General features: G+C 48.9%; 1 protein-coding gene across 1 annotated transcript in view; it reads left to right on the top strand.

Annotated features, from left to right (window-relative positions):
* Nucleotides 1-12,003, top strand: part of LOC105483086 (cytidine deaminase) — a 30,035-nt gene extending 18,032 nt beyond the window's left edge. Inside the window, exons 3-4 of the mRNA XM_011743715.2 lie at nucleotides 5,679-5,736; nucleotides 11,558-12,003. Coding sequence (XP_011742017.1) covers nucleotides 5,679-5,736; nucleotides 11,558-11,674 — 175 coding nt within the window. The 3' untranslated portion in view covers nucleotides 11,675-12,003. The remainder of the gene's footprint in view (nucleotides 1-5,678; nucleotides 5,737-11,557) is intronic.
* The last annotated feature ends 490 nt before the right edge of the window (nucleotides 12,004-12,493 follow it).

The raw sequence follows: 12,493 nt of genomic DNA, 5'->3' as shown, positions 1-12,493 counted from the left end.
TTATTTACACAAAACCTGCCATTTTTCCAGCCCCCAACTGCCGTACTCTGGGTATTCAGCCTGCATCAGTGTCCCTGAGCCCAAAATACACTCATTATCACACTCATGATTTGTTAAATTGAGAGCGTTTGTGGATTTAGAGGATGAATGAGAAGTACCAACTCCCTCATTAACATCAGATGGGTCTGAGCAGCCTCAGAGAGAACGCCTCTGAGGTCTCTAAGGATGGAGACCGCACTCAGGAAAGGTCCGTGTGTCTTACTGCTCATTGACCGATGAGCTTGCCCCACTGGGTCCCAGCTCTAATGATCAGAGTCAGTAGGTTTCCAGCCCATCGAGTCTGATAACCATGGCCTCAGTGTGTGACCAAGGTGAGCACAAACCACAGAAAACTGTAAATAGCCAGCAAAAGGCGGGACAGAGTGAAGGGCAGGGGAGAGGGAGAAAGGGGGAAGCGGTGAAGCGGTAAAGAAACATCCTGAGGCAGCCAGCAAGTGCTCACTCAGTCTTGAGTCTCTCTCTTGGCAGGAACGTTGAGTAAGTTAGAAGCCAGGCTTCAGCGCTAATGAAACCTGTTTCCAAATCCAACTGCATTATGGACCTTAGGCATGCTGCTTAGACCCTGAGCCTGGCTTCTCATCTGTGAAATGGAGGAGACTGGTTTGTTACAGGGTCTCATGAAACGATTTCTATACAGTTCCTGACACAGGGTATGTAATACATTCACACTATTATATAGTTGCTTTTTTTTTTTTTTTTTGGTTTTTGGTTTTGTTGTTTTTCTTTGAGAACAAGTCTCGCTGTGCCGCCCAGGCTGGAGTGCCGTGGCAAGATCTCGGCTCACTGCAACCTCCGCCTCCCAGGTTCAAGCGGTTCTCATGCTTCAGCCTCCTGAGTAGCTGAGACTACAGGTGCCTGCCACCATGCCTGGCTAATTTTTTTTTTTTTTTTTTTTTGAGATGGAGTCTCGCTCTGTCGCCCAGGCTGGAGTGCAGTGGCCGGATCTCAGCTCACTGCAAGCTCCGCCTCCCGGGTTCACACCATTCTCCTGCCTCAGCCTCCCGAGTAGCTGGGGCTATAGGCGCCCGCCACCTCGTCCGGCTAGTTTTTTTTTTGTATTTTTTAGTAGAGACGGGGTTTCACCATGTTAGCCAGGATGGTCTCGATCTCCTGACCTCGTGATCCACCTGTCTCGGCCTCCCAAAGTGCTGGGATTACAGGCTTGAGCCACCGCGCCCGGCCAACCTGGCTAATTTTTGAGTTTTTAGTAGAGATGGGGTTTTACCATGTTGACCAAGCTGGTCTCGAACTTCTGGCCTCAAGTGATCCGCCCACCTTGGCCTCCCAAAGTGCTGGGATTATAGGTGTGAGTGACCACATTCAGCCTCAAACTATTACATTGTTTTAAAGTTATCGTTATTTATTCTGCAAGCCGCAAAACTACCAAAGGCAGAGTGTGTAGATTTGGGGTTCAAATCCTGATTCTGCCACTTTACTAACTTTGTGTCCTTGGGCAAGCCGTTTCGTCTTTCGTGATCTACAGCATGCAGGTGATAAGAGGGCCTGTATACCCCCGCCCCTTACAGGGTTGTTGGGGGATTAACTGAACTAATTCACTTAAGGTCCTTAGCACAGAGGCGGGCACACAGAACCACCATGTACGGGTAAGCCATTAATGTTAACAGGCTGTCTCTACATCCTCAGTGCTAGGCTGCCTGGAAACACCATCCTGTGACTTGGTTGTTGAAGCTTACACCAAATCTACCTTCCTAGTGGAATGCGTGCTTACCTTGAAATCCCTGATGCAGATCACCTTGTCCAGGGAGCTAGCCATTGGGTAGTGGGCCACAGATGCCACAAGATTCAGAAAGGAGGCCGGACGCGGTGGCTCACTCCTGTAATCCCAGCACTTTGGAAGGCCGAGGTGGGTGGATCATGAGGTCAGGAGATCGAGACCATCCTGCCTAACACGGTGAAACCTCGTCTCTACTAAAAATACAAAAAAAAAAATTAGCCGGGCATGGTGGCGGGCGCCTGTTGTCCCAGCTACTCGGGAGGCTGAGGCAGGAGAATGGCATGAATCTGGGAGGCGGAGGTTGCAGTGAGCCGAGATTACGCCACTGCACTCCAGCCTGGGCGACAGAGAGAGACTCCGTCTCAAAAAAAAGATTCGGAAAGGAAGTGGTGAGCTCAGCAGGGGTCAGATTACATAGGGCCTTATAGGCCATGGAAGGAAGGCTGAATTTCATTCAGAGCAACTCTCCCATGGCCCTAACCCATGGCCCTAACCATGCCTTTGTTACCGCATTTCTGTGAAATTGTATCTATCCCTCCGGAGGGTAAGCTCCAGGGATTGTCTAATTGGTCTTTGTCGCTCCTTTCCCATGCCTGCCTGGCATAGAGAAGGGTTTTGGTCGACATGTGTGGAATGAAGTGAAAAATAACCCCCAAAAAGCTTAAGGGGGGCCCTGGCTGCAACAGCTGTTATCCAGTAATTGCAAGAGTTCACTCAGCGTCCTGGGCAGGAGTCGCCACCCTCTCATGTACCCATGGGTTTTTCTTCTGAAGCTGGAAGCGTGCTCAGAGAGAACCCCATCTTCCCACGGAACAGAACCTTTCATTGACTGGACCCCCACATATAAAAGGTAGTTATGGTGAGAATTAAAGAAAATAGCACCTCAGCTGCTTTATTTTAATCATAGTATCTATCCCTGTCTCCACATGGTTGGTTGGTTAATCAGTTACCTAGCTCCCCTCACTAGTCTGTAAACTCCTGAGCATAGTGAATGTTGTCTGTTTTGTTCACTGCTGCACTCCTAGCACCAACGACAGTGCCCAGCACATAGTAGGTGCTCAGTAAATATTTGTTGGTTGAAATGAGATGATGCATATAAAATGCTTTGCAGAATGCCTGGCACATTCTAGGCACACATTATCTTTTTTTTTTCTTTTTTTTTTTTGAGACGGAGTCTTGCTCTGTTGCCCAGACTGGAGTGCAGTGGCATGATCTCGGCTCACCGCAACCTCTGCCTCCCAGGTTCAAGCAATTCTCTGCCTCAGCCTCCCGAGTAGCTGGGATTACAGGCATCTGCCACCACGCCTGGCTAATTTTTGTATTTTTAGTGGAGACGGGATTTCACCATGTTGGCCAGGCTGGTCTTGAACTCCTGACTTTGTGATCCACCCACCTCAGCCTCCCAAAATGCTGGGATTACAGGCATAGGCACACACTATCTTAATAACAATTGCTGTTAAGATATAATAAGATGAATTATTAAATAGTACATAAAACACATAGCGTATAATAAAACTGTATATGATAAAGTACTAAAATTATGACAAAGCTTACATAGTAAGGAAATTAAATATCCAGCACTTAGAACAGGCAGTAACAATATGTATATAACATTCTAAAGTTTACAAAGTCTTCCATATACCAGCCGGGCGCGGTGGCTCAAGCCTGTAATCCCAGCACTTTGGGAGGCCGAGACGGGAGGATCACGAGGTCAGGAGATCGAGACCATCCTGGCTAACACGGTGAAACCCCGTCTCTACTAAAAAATACAAAAAACTAGCCGGGCGAGGTGGCGGGCGCCTGTAGTCCCAGCTACTCGGGAGGCTGAGGCAGGAGAATGGTCTAAACCCGGGAGGCGGAGCTTGCAGTGAGCTGAGATCCGGCCACTGCACCCCAGCCTGGGCGACAGAGCAAGACTCTGTCTCAAAAAAAAAAAAAAACAAAGTCTTCCATATACCTTATCTCATTTTATCTTCTAGCATTCTTACAAAGCAGACTCTTACAAAGCATCCACATTTTACAGCAAATAAATGAGCCTTGGATGAGCTAAAATGACTTAGTCAAAGTCACCCATAGCAAAAGGAAGAGCCAACTAAGAACCAAAATTTAAATCCTGTGTTCTGCCAGGCACAGTGGCTCATGTCTGTAATCCCAGTACTTTGGGAGGCCAAGGTAACAAGATCTCTTGAGCCCAGGAGTTCAAGACCAGCCTGGGCAATATAGTGAGACCCTATTTCTACAACAAATCAAAAAATGATCTGAGTGTGGTGGTGTGTGCCTGCAGTCCCAGCTACTCAGGAGGCTAAGGTAAGAGGATCCTTTGAGGCCAGGAGGCAGAGGCTGCAGTGAACCATGATTGTGCCACCGCACTGTAGCCTAGACAACAGAACAAGACCCTGTCTCAAATAAATAAATAAATAAATAAATAAATAAATAAATAAATAAAAATCCTATGTTCTTCCAGAGATATCACAAAGCTGTGTGTCCAGAAGAATAAGGAGGATGGTGGCTGCTGACTTCACCTGTGGTGCTCCAGCAGGCTTGGAATTTTCCACCATCAAAGGCACTTGTTTGTTTTGTTTTGTTTTGTTTTATTTTGAGGCAGAGTCTCGCTCTGTCGCCCAGGCTGGAGTGCAGTGGCGCCATCTCGGCTCCCTGCAACCTCCACCTCCCAGGTTCAAGCGATTCTCCTGCCTCAGCCTCCCGAATAGCTGGGACTACAGGCGTGCACCACCATGCCCAGCTAATTTTTATATTTTTAGTAGCAATGGGGTCTCACCATGTTGGCCAGGATGGTCTCGGTCTCTTGACCTCATGAGCCACCCGTCTCGGCCTCCAAAAGTGCTGGGATTATAGGCATGAGCCACCGCGCCTGGCCAAAGCCACCTGTGTTAGGGACCAATCCTTGTCCTGCTCAGAGCTAGAGGTCTGCCTGTAGGAGCCTAAACTCTTACAGGCAATCCCTGGCTGGTGAGCTTCTCTTCTCCAGGCTTTCTCCAGTGCAAGCAACCCATTTTTCTCTCTGAGTCACACGCACTTTATTCTTTCATGCCTCAGGGCCTTTGTACATACCGTGTTTTTGTTTGTTTGTTTGTTTGTTGTTTATTGAGACAGGGTCTCTGTCAGCTAGATGGCAGTTCACTGCAGCCTCCGCCTCCCAGGCTCAAGTGATCCTCCCGGTTCAGCCTCCCGAGTAGCTGGGACTACAGGCCTGCACCACCACACCTGGCTAATTTTTTGTATTTTTAGGAGAGATGTGGTTTCACCATGTTGGCCAGGCTGGTCTCAAACTCCTGACCTCAGGTGATCCATCCACGTCGGCCTCTCAAAGTGCTGGGATTACAGGTGTGAGCCACCGCGCCCAGCTGCATTTTGTTTAAAATGATAACTCAGCTGGTTTTTCGCATCACCCACTGGGCTGAACAATCTCCTGAAGACCAGAGACAGATTCTCTTTGACCTTTGTATTCCCTGGGTGTGTGCTGGGATTACAGGTGTGAGCCACCGCACCCAGCTGCATTTTGTTTAAAATGATAACTCAGCTGGTTTTTTACATCACCCACTGGGCTGAACAATCTCCCGAAGACCAGAGACAGATTCTCTTTGACCTTTGTATCCCCTGGGTGTGGGTGACGGTAAGTGCTCACTAAACGTTTATGGACGGCACTAACGAAAGTCCTGCTCGTGGCCCTGCCTTGTGGCAGTGTGGAAAGCCACCACGTGGCCATCTCAGCCTTCAGGACACAGCCGATCTGTGAATCAGGAGCTGCCTGATGGGGTATGACCCAAATCAGGAACGAGGCGGAGACTCAGGGCGTAAATCTTAGCAATTGTCCTCAGGCCTTTGGAGAGACTAATTTGAGTTTGGTTCTTTGCTTCCCCAGTGACATGCAAGACGATTTTATCTCTCCATGTGGGGCCTGCAGGCAAGTCATGAGAGAGGTAAGTAGCTTCTCTTGCTTTCTGGAATGCAAATCTCTTCCCTGTCGCAGGCTATGGGAGCCACGCCAAGCTGCAAGCGTGGCAGGCGTGGAGACACATCTATTGGCCCGTTTGCTCGGTTGGCTGACTTCTAAGGCCTCCCTACACTTTCATGAGTCACTGGAAATTATTCCTTCATTTAACAAATACTTACTGAGCGAGTGTCTGCTCTGTGCCAGGCACTGAGGTAGCTCTGGGGAGGCAGCAGGGAAAAGACGGGCCAGGCCCTGCCCTCACAGAGCTCATAGGCTAATGCAGAAGACAGATGATGAACAAGGAGCAAAATAAATAAACAAACAGTGGCATTTCTGAGAGTCAGAGGGCTATAGAGGAAAAAAAAAATGCAGGAAAAAAAAAGGAGTCCAATGACAAAGGGGCAAGCAGCGGACACTGCAGACTGGGGTCAGCGAACAACAGCCCATGGGCCAAATCCAGCCTGCTGCTTATATTTGTAAATAAAGTTTTATTGGTACACAGCCATGGCCATTCATTCACCTATTGTCCATAGCCACTTTGCCCTGACAACAGCAGAAGTGAGCCATTACGACAAAGGCCACATGGCCTCTAAACCTAAGATATTTACTGTCTGGTCCTTGACAGAAAAAGGTTTGCCAACCCCTGCTTTAGATGTCCAGGAAGGGCCTCTTTTTGAGCATGATATTTGAGCAGAAATATAAATAATGAGAAAAAAATGAGAGGAACAAAGGTCTAGAAAAGGAGATTCTGAGACAGCATAAGCAGCAAGTTTTGTGCTCAGACTCTTGGTGAATTTGAGAAGAGGCAAGAAGGCACCAAGAGGGCCAGGGTCTGGTAAGTGGAAGGAAAGCAATGGGATTGAAGTCAGAAGGGTAGGCAGGGGCCAGATCACATGGGGCCTGGCCATGGGATAAAGGGTACATTTTGTTCCAAGAATAAAGGAAACTGAAGTGTACACTTTTTTTTTTTTTTTTTTTTGAGACGGAGTCTTGCTCTGCCGCCCAGGCTGGAGTGCAGTGGCCGGATCTCAGCTCACTGCAAGCTCCGCCTCCCGGGTTTATGCCATTCTCCTGCCTCAGCCTCCTGAGTAGCCAGGACTACAGGCGCCCGCCACCTCGCCCAGCTAGTTTTTTGTATTTTTTATTAGAGACGGGGTTTCACTGTGTTTGTCAGGATGGTCTCGATCTCCTGACCTCGTGATCCGCCCATCTCGGCCTCCCAAAGTGCTGGGATTACAGGCCTGAGCCACTGCGCCCGGCCTTTTTTTTTTTTTTTTTTTTTTTGAGACAGAGTCTGACTCTGTCGCCCAGGCTGGAGTGCAGTGGCACAGTCTCGGCTCACTGCAACCTCCGCCTCCTGGGTTCAAGCGATTCTCCTGCCTCAGCCTCCCGAGTAACTGGGACTACAGGCACGTGCCACCATGCCCGGCTAATTTTTGTATTTTTAGTAGAGACTGGGTTTCACCATGTTGGCCAGGCTGGTCTCGAACCCCTGACCTTATGATCCGCCCACCTTGGCCTCCCAAAGTGCTGGGATTACAGGCGTGAGCCACCGCGCCCAGCCCGAAGTGTACACTTAAACATGGTTAAAATGGCAAATCTTATGTTATATATATTTTATCACATTAAATACATTGGGAAAAAAGAGAATAAAGGTAAGCCAGTGGGTATTTTCAAGAAGAGACTTGAGGGATCTGAAGTAGTTTTTATAAAAGTCCTCTCGATGGAAGGCTGCAATTTCTTCAACTCTAAAAACAAAAGGGTAGGCCAGGTGTGGTGGCTCAGCCTATAATGCCAGCACTTTGGGAGGATGAGACAGGCAGATCACGAGGTCAGGAGATCGAGACCATCCTGACAAACACAGTGAAATCCCGTCTCTACTAAAAATACAAAAAAATTAGCTGGGTGTGGTGGCGGGTGCCTGTAGTCCCAGCTACTCGGGAGGCTGAGGCAGGAGAATGGTGTGAATCCAGGAGGTGGAGCTTGCAATGAGTCGAGATCGCGCCACTGCACTCCAGCCTGGGCGACAGAGCAAGACTCCATCTCCAAAACAAACAAACAAACAAACCCAAAAGGGTAGGCCAGGTGTGGTGGCTCAGCCTGTAATCCCAGCAGTTAGGGAGGCAGAGGCAGGAGGATTGCTTGAGCCCAGGAGTTCGAGACCTGCCTGGGCAACATAGCAAGACCTTGTTCTCCACAAAAAAAAAAAAAAAAAAAAAAAAAAGAATAAAACAAAACAAAAAAATGAAAATGAAGGGATAGTTTAGATCATGGGTTCTTAATCCACGCTCAAGGGGAGGTTTTCATGTTTATGTGTACATTTGGGGAATGGGGAATGTTAGTAACTATTGTGGATTATGAAAGAGATGTGTGTCCTCTAGAGTCCCAAAAGATTAGAGAATCCCACAGGCCCTGAGCTCCAGCATAGTACTGTCAGCCCCTGGAAACACAGCATCTTGTGGGCATGGTGGCTCACACCTGTAAGCCCTGCACTTTGGGAGACCAAGGCAGGAGGATCACTTTAGCCCAGGAATTCAAAACCAGCCTGAGCCACATAGTAAAACCCGGTCCCTTCAAACAATTTAAAAATTAGCAAGGCATGGTGGTACATGCCTGTGGTCCTAGCTGCTCCAGAGGCTGAGGTAGGAGTATCACTAGAGCCTGGGAGGTCAAGGCTGCAGTGAGCCGTGATCAAGCCACTGTACTCCTGCCTGGGCGACAGAGCGAGATCCTGTCTCAAAAATAAATACATACCTACAGCATCTTGTTTAATCCCCTCCCCAAGACTGAGGGAAGTGCATGTCATTATTCCCATTGCCCAGTGACTACTCTGAGGCTCAGAGGAGTAAAATGACTTACTGAAGGGCCCCCTGCCAGGCGGTGACACACGGGTATCCATGGCCCATCAGGCTGACTCTGAAGCCCATGCTCCTCACGGCTGCCTCTCTGTCTTTGTGATTCTGTAAGTTGGACAAAATTATTTTCAGCCATGGAGGAAACATAATGTTACTTTGGCATGTGAATGCTGCTTGTACCGTGGGAGTTTCTGCTTTTGGAGTTGTGTTTTGGGAGAAAGGGGGTTGTTTTAGCTTTGTTTTTGTGCCGTGGGGTTTCAAAGCATCCGGGGATGCAGACGTTTCCATCTTCCTCCTGTTTCCTGCCAGGAGTGCAAATCAGACACATTTCCCAAATCCAAAAACATACCACTGGGAAAGCAGTGAATTTACACTGCGGAATTTATCTCACTTAAGAGGGTCAGAAATAGCTGGCCTGCACAGTGAAAATGTCGAAGGTCATATAAGGAAACCACGACAGACAGGGCGCCAAGTCCCTGGCTCCCAAGGCCCCGACGTGATCCAATTGCTCGGTGCTGTTTTCTCCAAACAGATTGGATGTTGGCAAACGACAGAAGGCAAATGAAAAAGCTGAAGGAGGCAGGGGCGAAACTGAAACCAAAATGCAAATAATAAGAGATAAGGCGTTGGGGCCAGGGACCTGGCACGTAAACTCGCCCTCCGCTCAACTTTCGTCCATACCTACCCTCAGGCAGAGCCAGTTAAGCAGAAAAATTTCCTTCCTTAAAACATTAATTCTAAGAAAGCCAGAAGATTGAGTGTGCCTGGCAATAACTTGGTGATTCAGAGAGAAGTGTGGAAGAACAGAAGGCTGCAGACCTAAGTAGTCACTGGTTACCAACATAATCCATAAGAATGACATCTATTAATTAAGCACCTACCATGTGCATAGAGACGCTTTACATGAATCATCTCTGCATCTCACAATACCTGGCTAGGAAGAGCTTGGGTCTGTTGACCCCACCTCCAGGGCTCTTGTCATGGTGCCACTGCTGATTAACCTCTTGCCTACTACCCTGCATTTGCCCATCCCTAAAACCATTCTATGGACCAAGACACTGAGTGAGCCCCAGAAAGTTATCATTTTCCCAAGGTCACACAGCGAACGAACAGTGCTCCTCATAGCATAGGAGAAAACTCAAGAGACAAATTTTTCTTTGCTGACTTTACCCTGCTAAGCCTCCGTTTCCCCATCAGTAAAATGGGCATCATAATAGCACCTACCTCACAGGGTAGATAATGAAACCATGCATGTGCAGTATCTATGTGGTATGGTGTTGGCTGTGTCCCCACCCAAATCTCATCTTGAATTGTAGCTCCCATAATTCCCACGTGTCATGGGAGGGACCTGGTGGGAGGCAATTGAATCGTGGGGGCAGGTCTTTCCCATGCTGTTCTCGTGATAGTGAATAAGTCTCATGAGGGAACGGGAGTTCCCTCACACAAGTCCTCTCTTGCCTGCTGCCAGGTAAGACATCCCTTTGCTCTTCCTTCGTCTTCTGCCATGGTTGTGAGGCTTCCCCAGCCATGTGGAACTGTGAGTCCATTAAACCTCTTTTCTTGTCTTTTTTTTTTTTTTTTTTGAGATGAAGTCTTGCTCTGTTGCCCAGGCAACAGATGTGCAGTGGCGCCATCTCGGCTCACTATAAGCTCCGCCTCCTGGGTTCAAGCGATTCTCCTGCCTCGGCCTCCTGAGTAGCTGGGACTACAGGCGCCTGCCACCGCACGTGGCTAATTTTTTTGTGTTTTTAGTAGAGATGGGGTTTCACCATGTTCACCCAGGATGGTCTCGATCTCCTATCCTCGTGATCCGCCCACCTCGGCCTCCCAAAGTGCTGGGAGTACAGGCGTGAGCCACTGCGTCCAGGCTTTTTTTTTTTTTTTTTTTTTGAGACAGAGTCTTGCTCTATGGCCCAGGCTGGAGTGCAGTGGCGTGATCTTGGCACACTGCAACCTCTGCCTCACATGTTCCAGAGATTCTCCTGCCTCAGCCTTCTGAGTAGCTGGGATTACAGGTGCCCACCACCATGCCTGGCTAATTTTTGTATTTTTAGTAGAGATGGGGTTCACCATGTTGGCCAGGCTGGTCTCAAACTCCTGACCTCAGGAGATCCTCCTGCCTCGGCCTCCCAAAGTGCTGGAAGTACAGGCATGAGCCACCGTGCCTGGCCTAAACCTCTTTTCTTTATAAATTACCCAGTCTCGGGTATGTCTTTATTAGCAGCTTGAGAACAAACTAATACACTGAGTGTATGTGGCAGGCGACTTCTCCCGGTGTGAGGTGTAAAGGGGATACTGTAAGGGAAGCAGGTGTTAGTTGTCATTTGTCATAGCAGAAGGAAGTCTGGTTCCAGGGGTTAGCTGTCGCCTTTTTTTTTTTTTTTTTTTTTTTTTTTCAGACGGAGTCTTGCTCTGTCACCCAGGCTGGAGTGCAGTGGCGTGATCTCAGTTCACTGCAAGCTCCGCCTCCCAGGTTCATGCCATTCTCCTGCCTTAGCCTCCCAAGTAGCTGGGACTACAGGCACCCGCCACCACACCCGGCTAATTTTTTTGTATTTTTTAGTAGAGACGGGGTTTCACTGTGTTAGCCAGGATGGTCTCCATCTCCTGACTTTGTGATCCGCCAGCCTCAGCCTCCCAAAGTGCTGGGATTACAGGCGTGAGCCACTGCGCCCAGCCGGCTGTTGCTCTTATGAAGCCCTGGGTGAGTCCTGAATGGTGCCTGTTCACCATGTGCCATGCACTGTTCAGTTTCACAGCATTCTTTCATTTTCTCCTCCCTACAGTGCCATGATCCAGGAACAATTATGGTCATTCCCATTTTACAGATGAGAAAATCAAGGCAAAGAGAGGAACATTAGCCAGTGAGTGGCAGAGTCAGACTCAAACCCAGTCTGTCTCAGGACCCTCAGCCACGCTGCATCTCTCACGCCAGCTTTGCCTCTTTTCCAGTTTGGCACCAACTGGCCCGTGTACATGACCAAGCCGGATGGTACCTATGTTGTCATGACGGTCCAGGAGCTGCTGCCCTCCTCCTTTGGGCCTGAGGACCTGCAGAAGACCCAGTGACAGCCAGAGAACGCCCACCGCCTGTGACAGCCACCTGGAGAACTTCATAAAGATGTCTCACAGCCCTGGGGACACCTGCCCAGTGGGCCCTAGCCCTACAGAGGCTGGCAAAGATGATGTTTCCAAATTACACTCCAGCCCAGGCCAGCACCCCTCCTAGCAACCTACCTTGGGACTTAGAACCCCACCCCGCACCCCCAGCCACCTTTCCTTTCCTTCCTGTGGGTCCTCTTTCAAAGTCCAGCCTAGTCTGGACTGCTTCCCCATCAGCCTCCCCAAGGTTCTGTCCTGTTCCAAGCAACTTTTCTAATTATAAACATCACAGAACATCCTGAATCAAAGCGTGTGTCTTGCTCTGTCTCTATCCTTGCTTGCAGCTCTTACGAGGGACGGCATGATTTGTCTTTATAGGAAGACCTGGACTCTTTCTGCTGGGAAAGGAAATGGGTACCTTGGAACCGTGGACCTTGTGGTGTGGAGAGCTGAGGTTTTTGGCAACTTGCCCCCGTGTTCTCTAAATGGGAAGCTCCCCTGGGCTGGACCTAACTGTCAATAACTATCCTAGAGTGTGTTTTTGTCTCGTTATAGACCTGAGCACTGGGAGATTCCAGAGTATAAAGGGTCAGGCACGGTTTGTCTAGACGATGTAACAAAGGTTTCTTTCAGTAGCTACTGTGTGTCAGGTACTTTCCTGTGTATCATTTTAAGTTGAAAGTGCTCCACAGTTCTGTGAAGTGGGTGTGGAGATGCCCCCTTCTCACAGATGAGAGCACTGGGCTTTGGAGAAGTTGAATACCCTGTTCCAGGACAAAGGCAAAG

The sequence above is a fragment of the Macaca nemestrina genome, chromosome 1, assembly GCF_043159975.1.
Source record: "Macaca nemestrina isolate mMacNem1 chromosome 1, mMacNem.hap1, whole genome shotgun sequence".
NCBI lineage: Eukaryota > Metazoa > Chordata > Mammalia > Primates > Cercopithecidae > Macaca > Macaca nemestrina.
The sequence above is the reverse complement of the archived record's forward strand: the minus strand, read 5'-3'. Positions and strand labels throughout refer to the sequence as shown.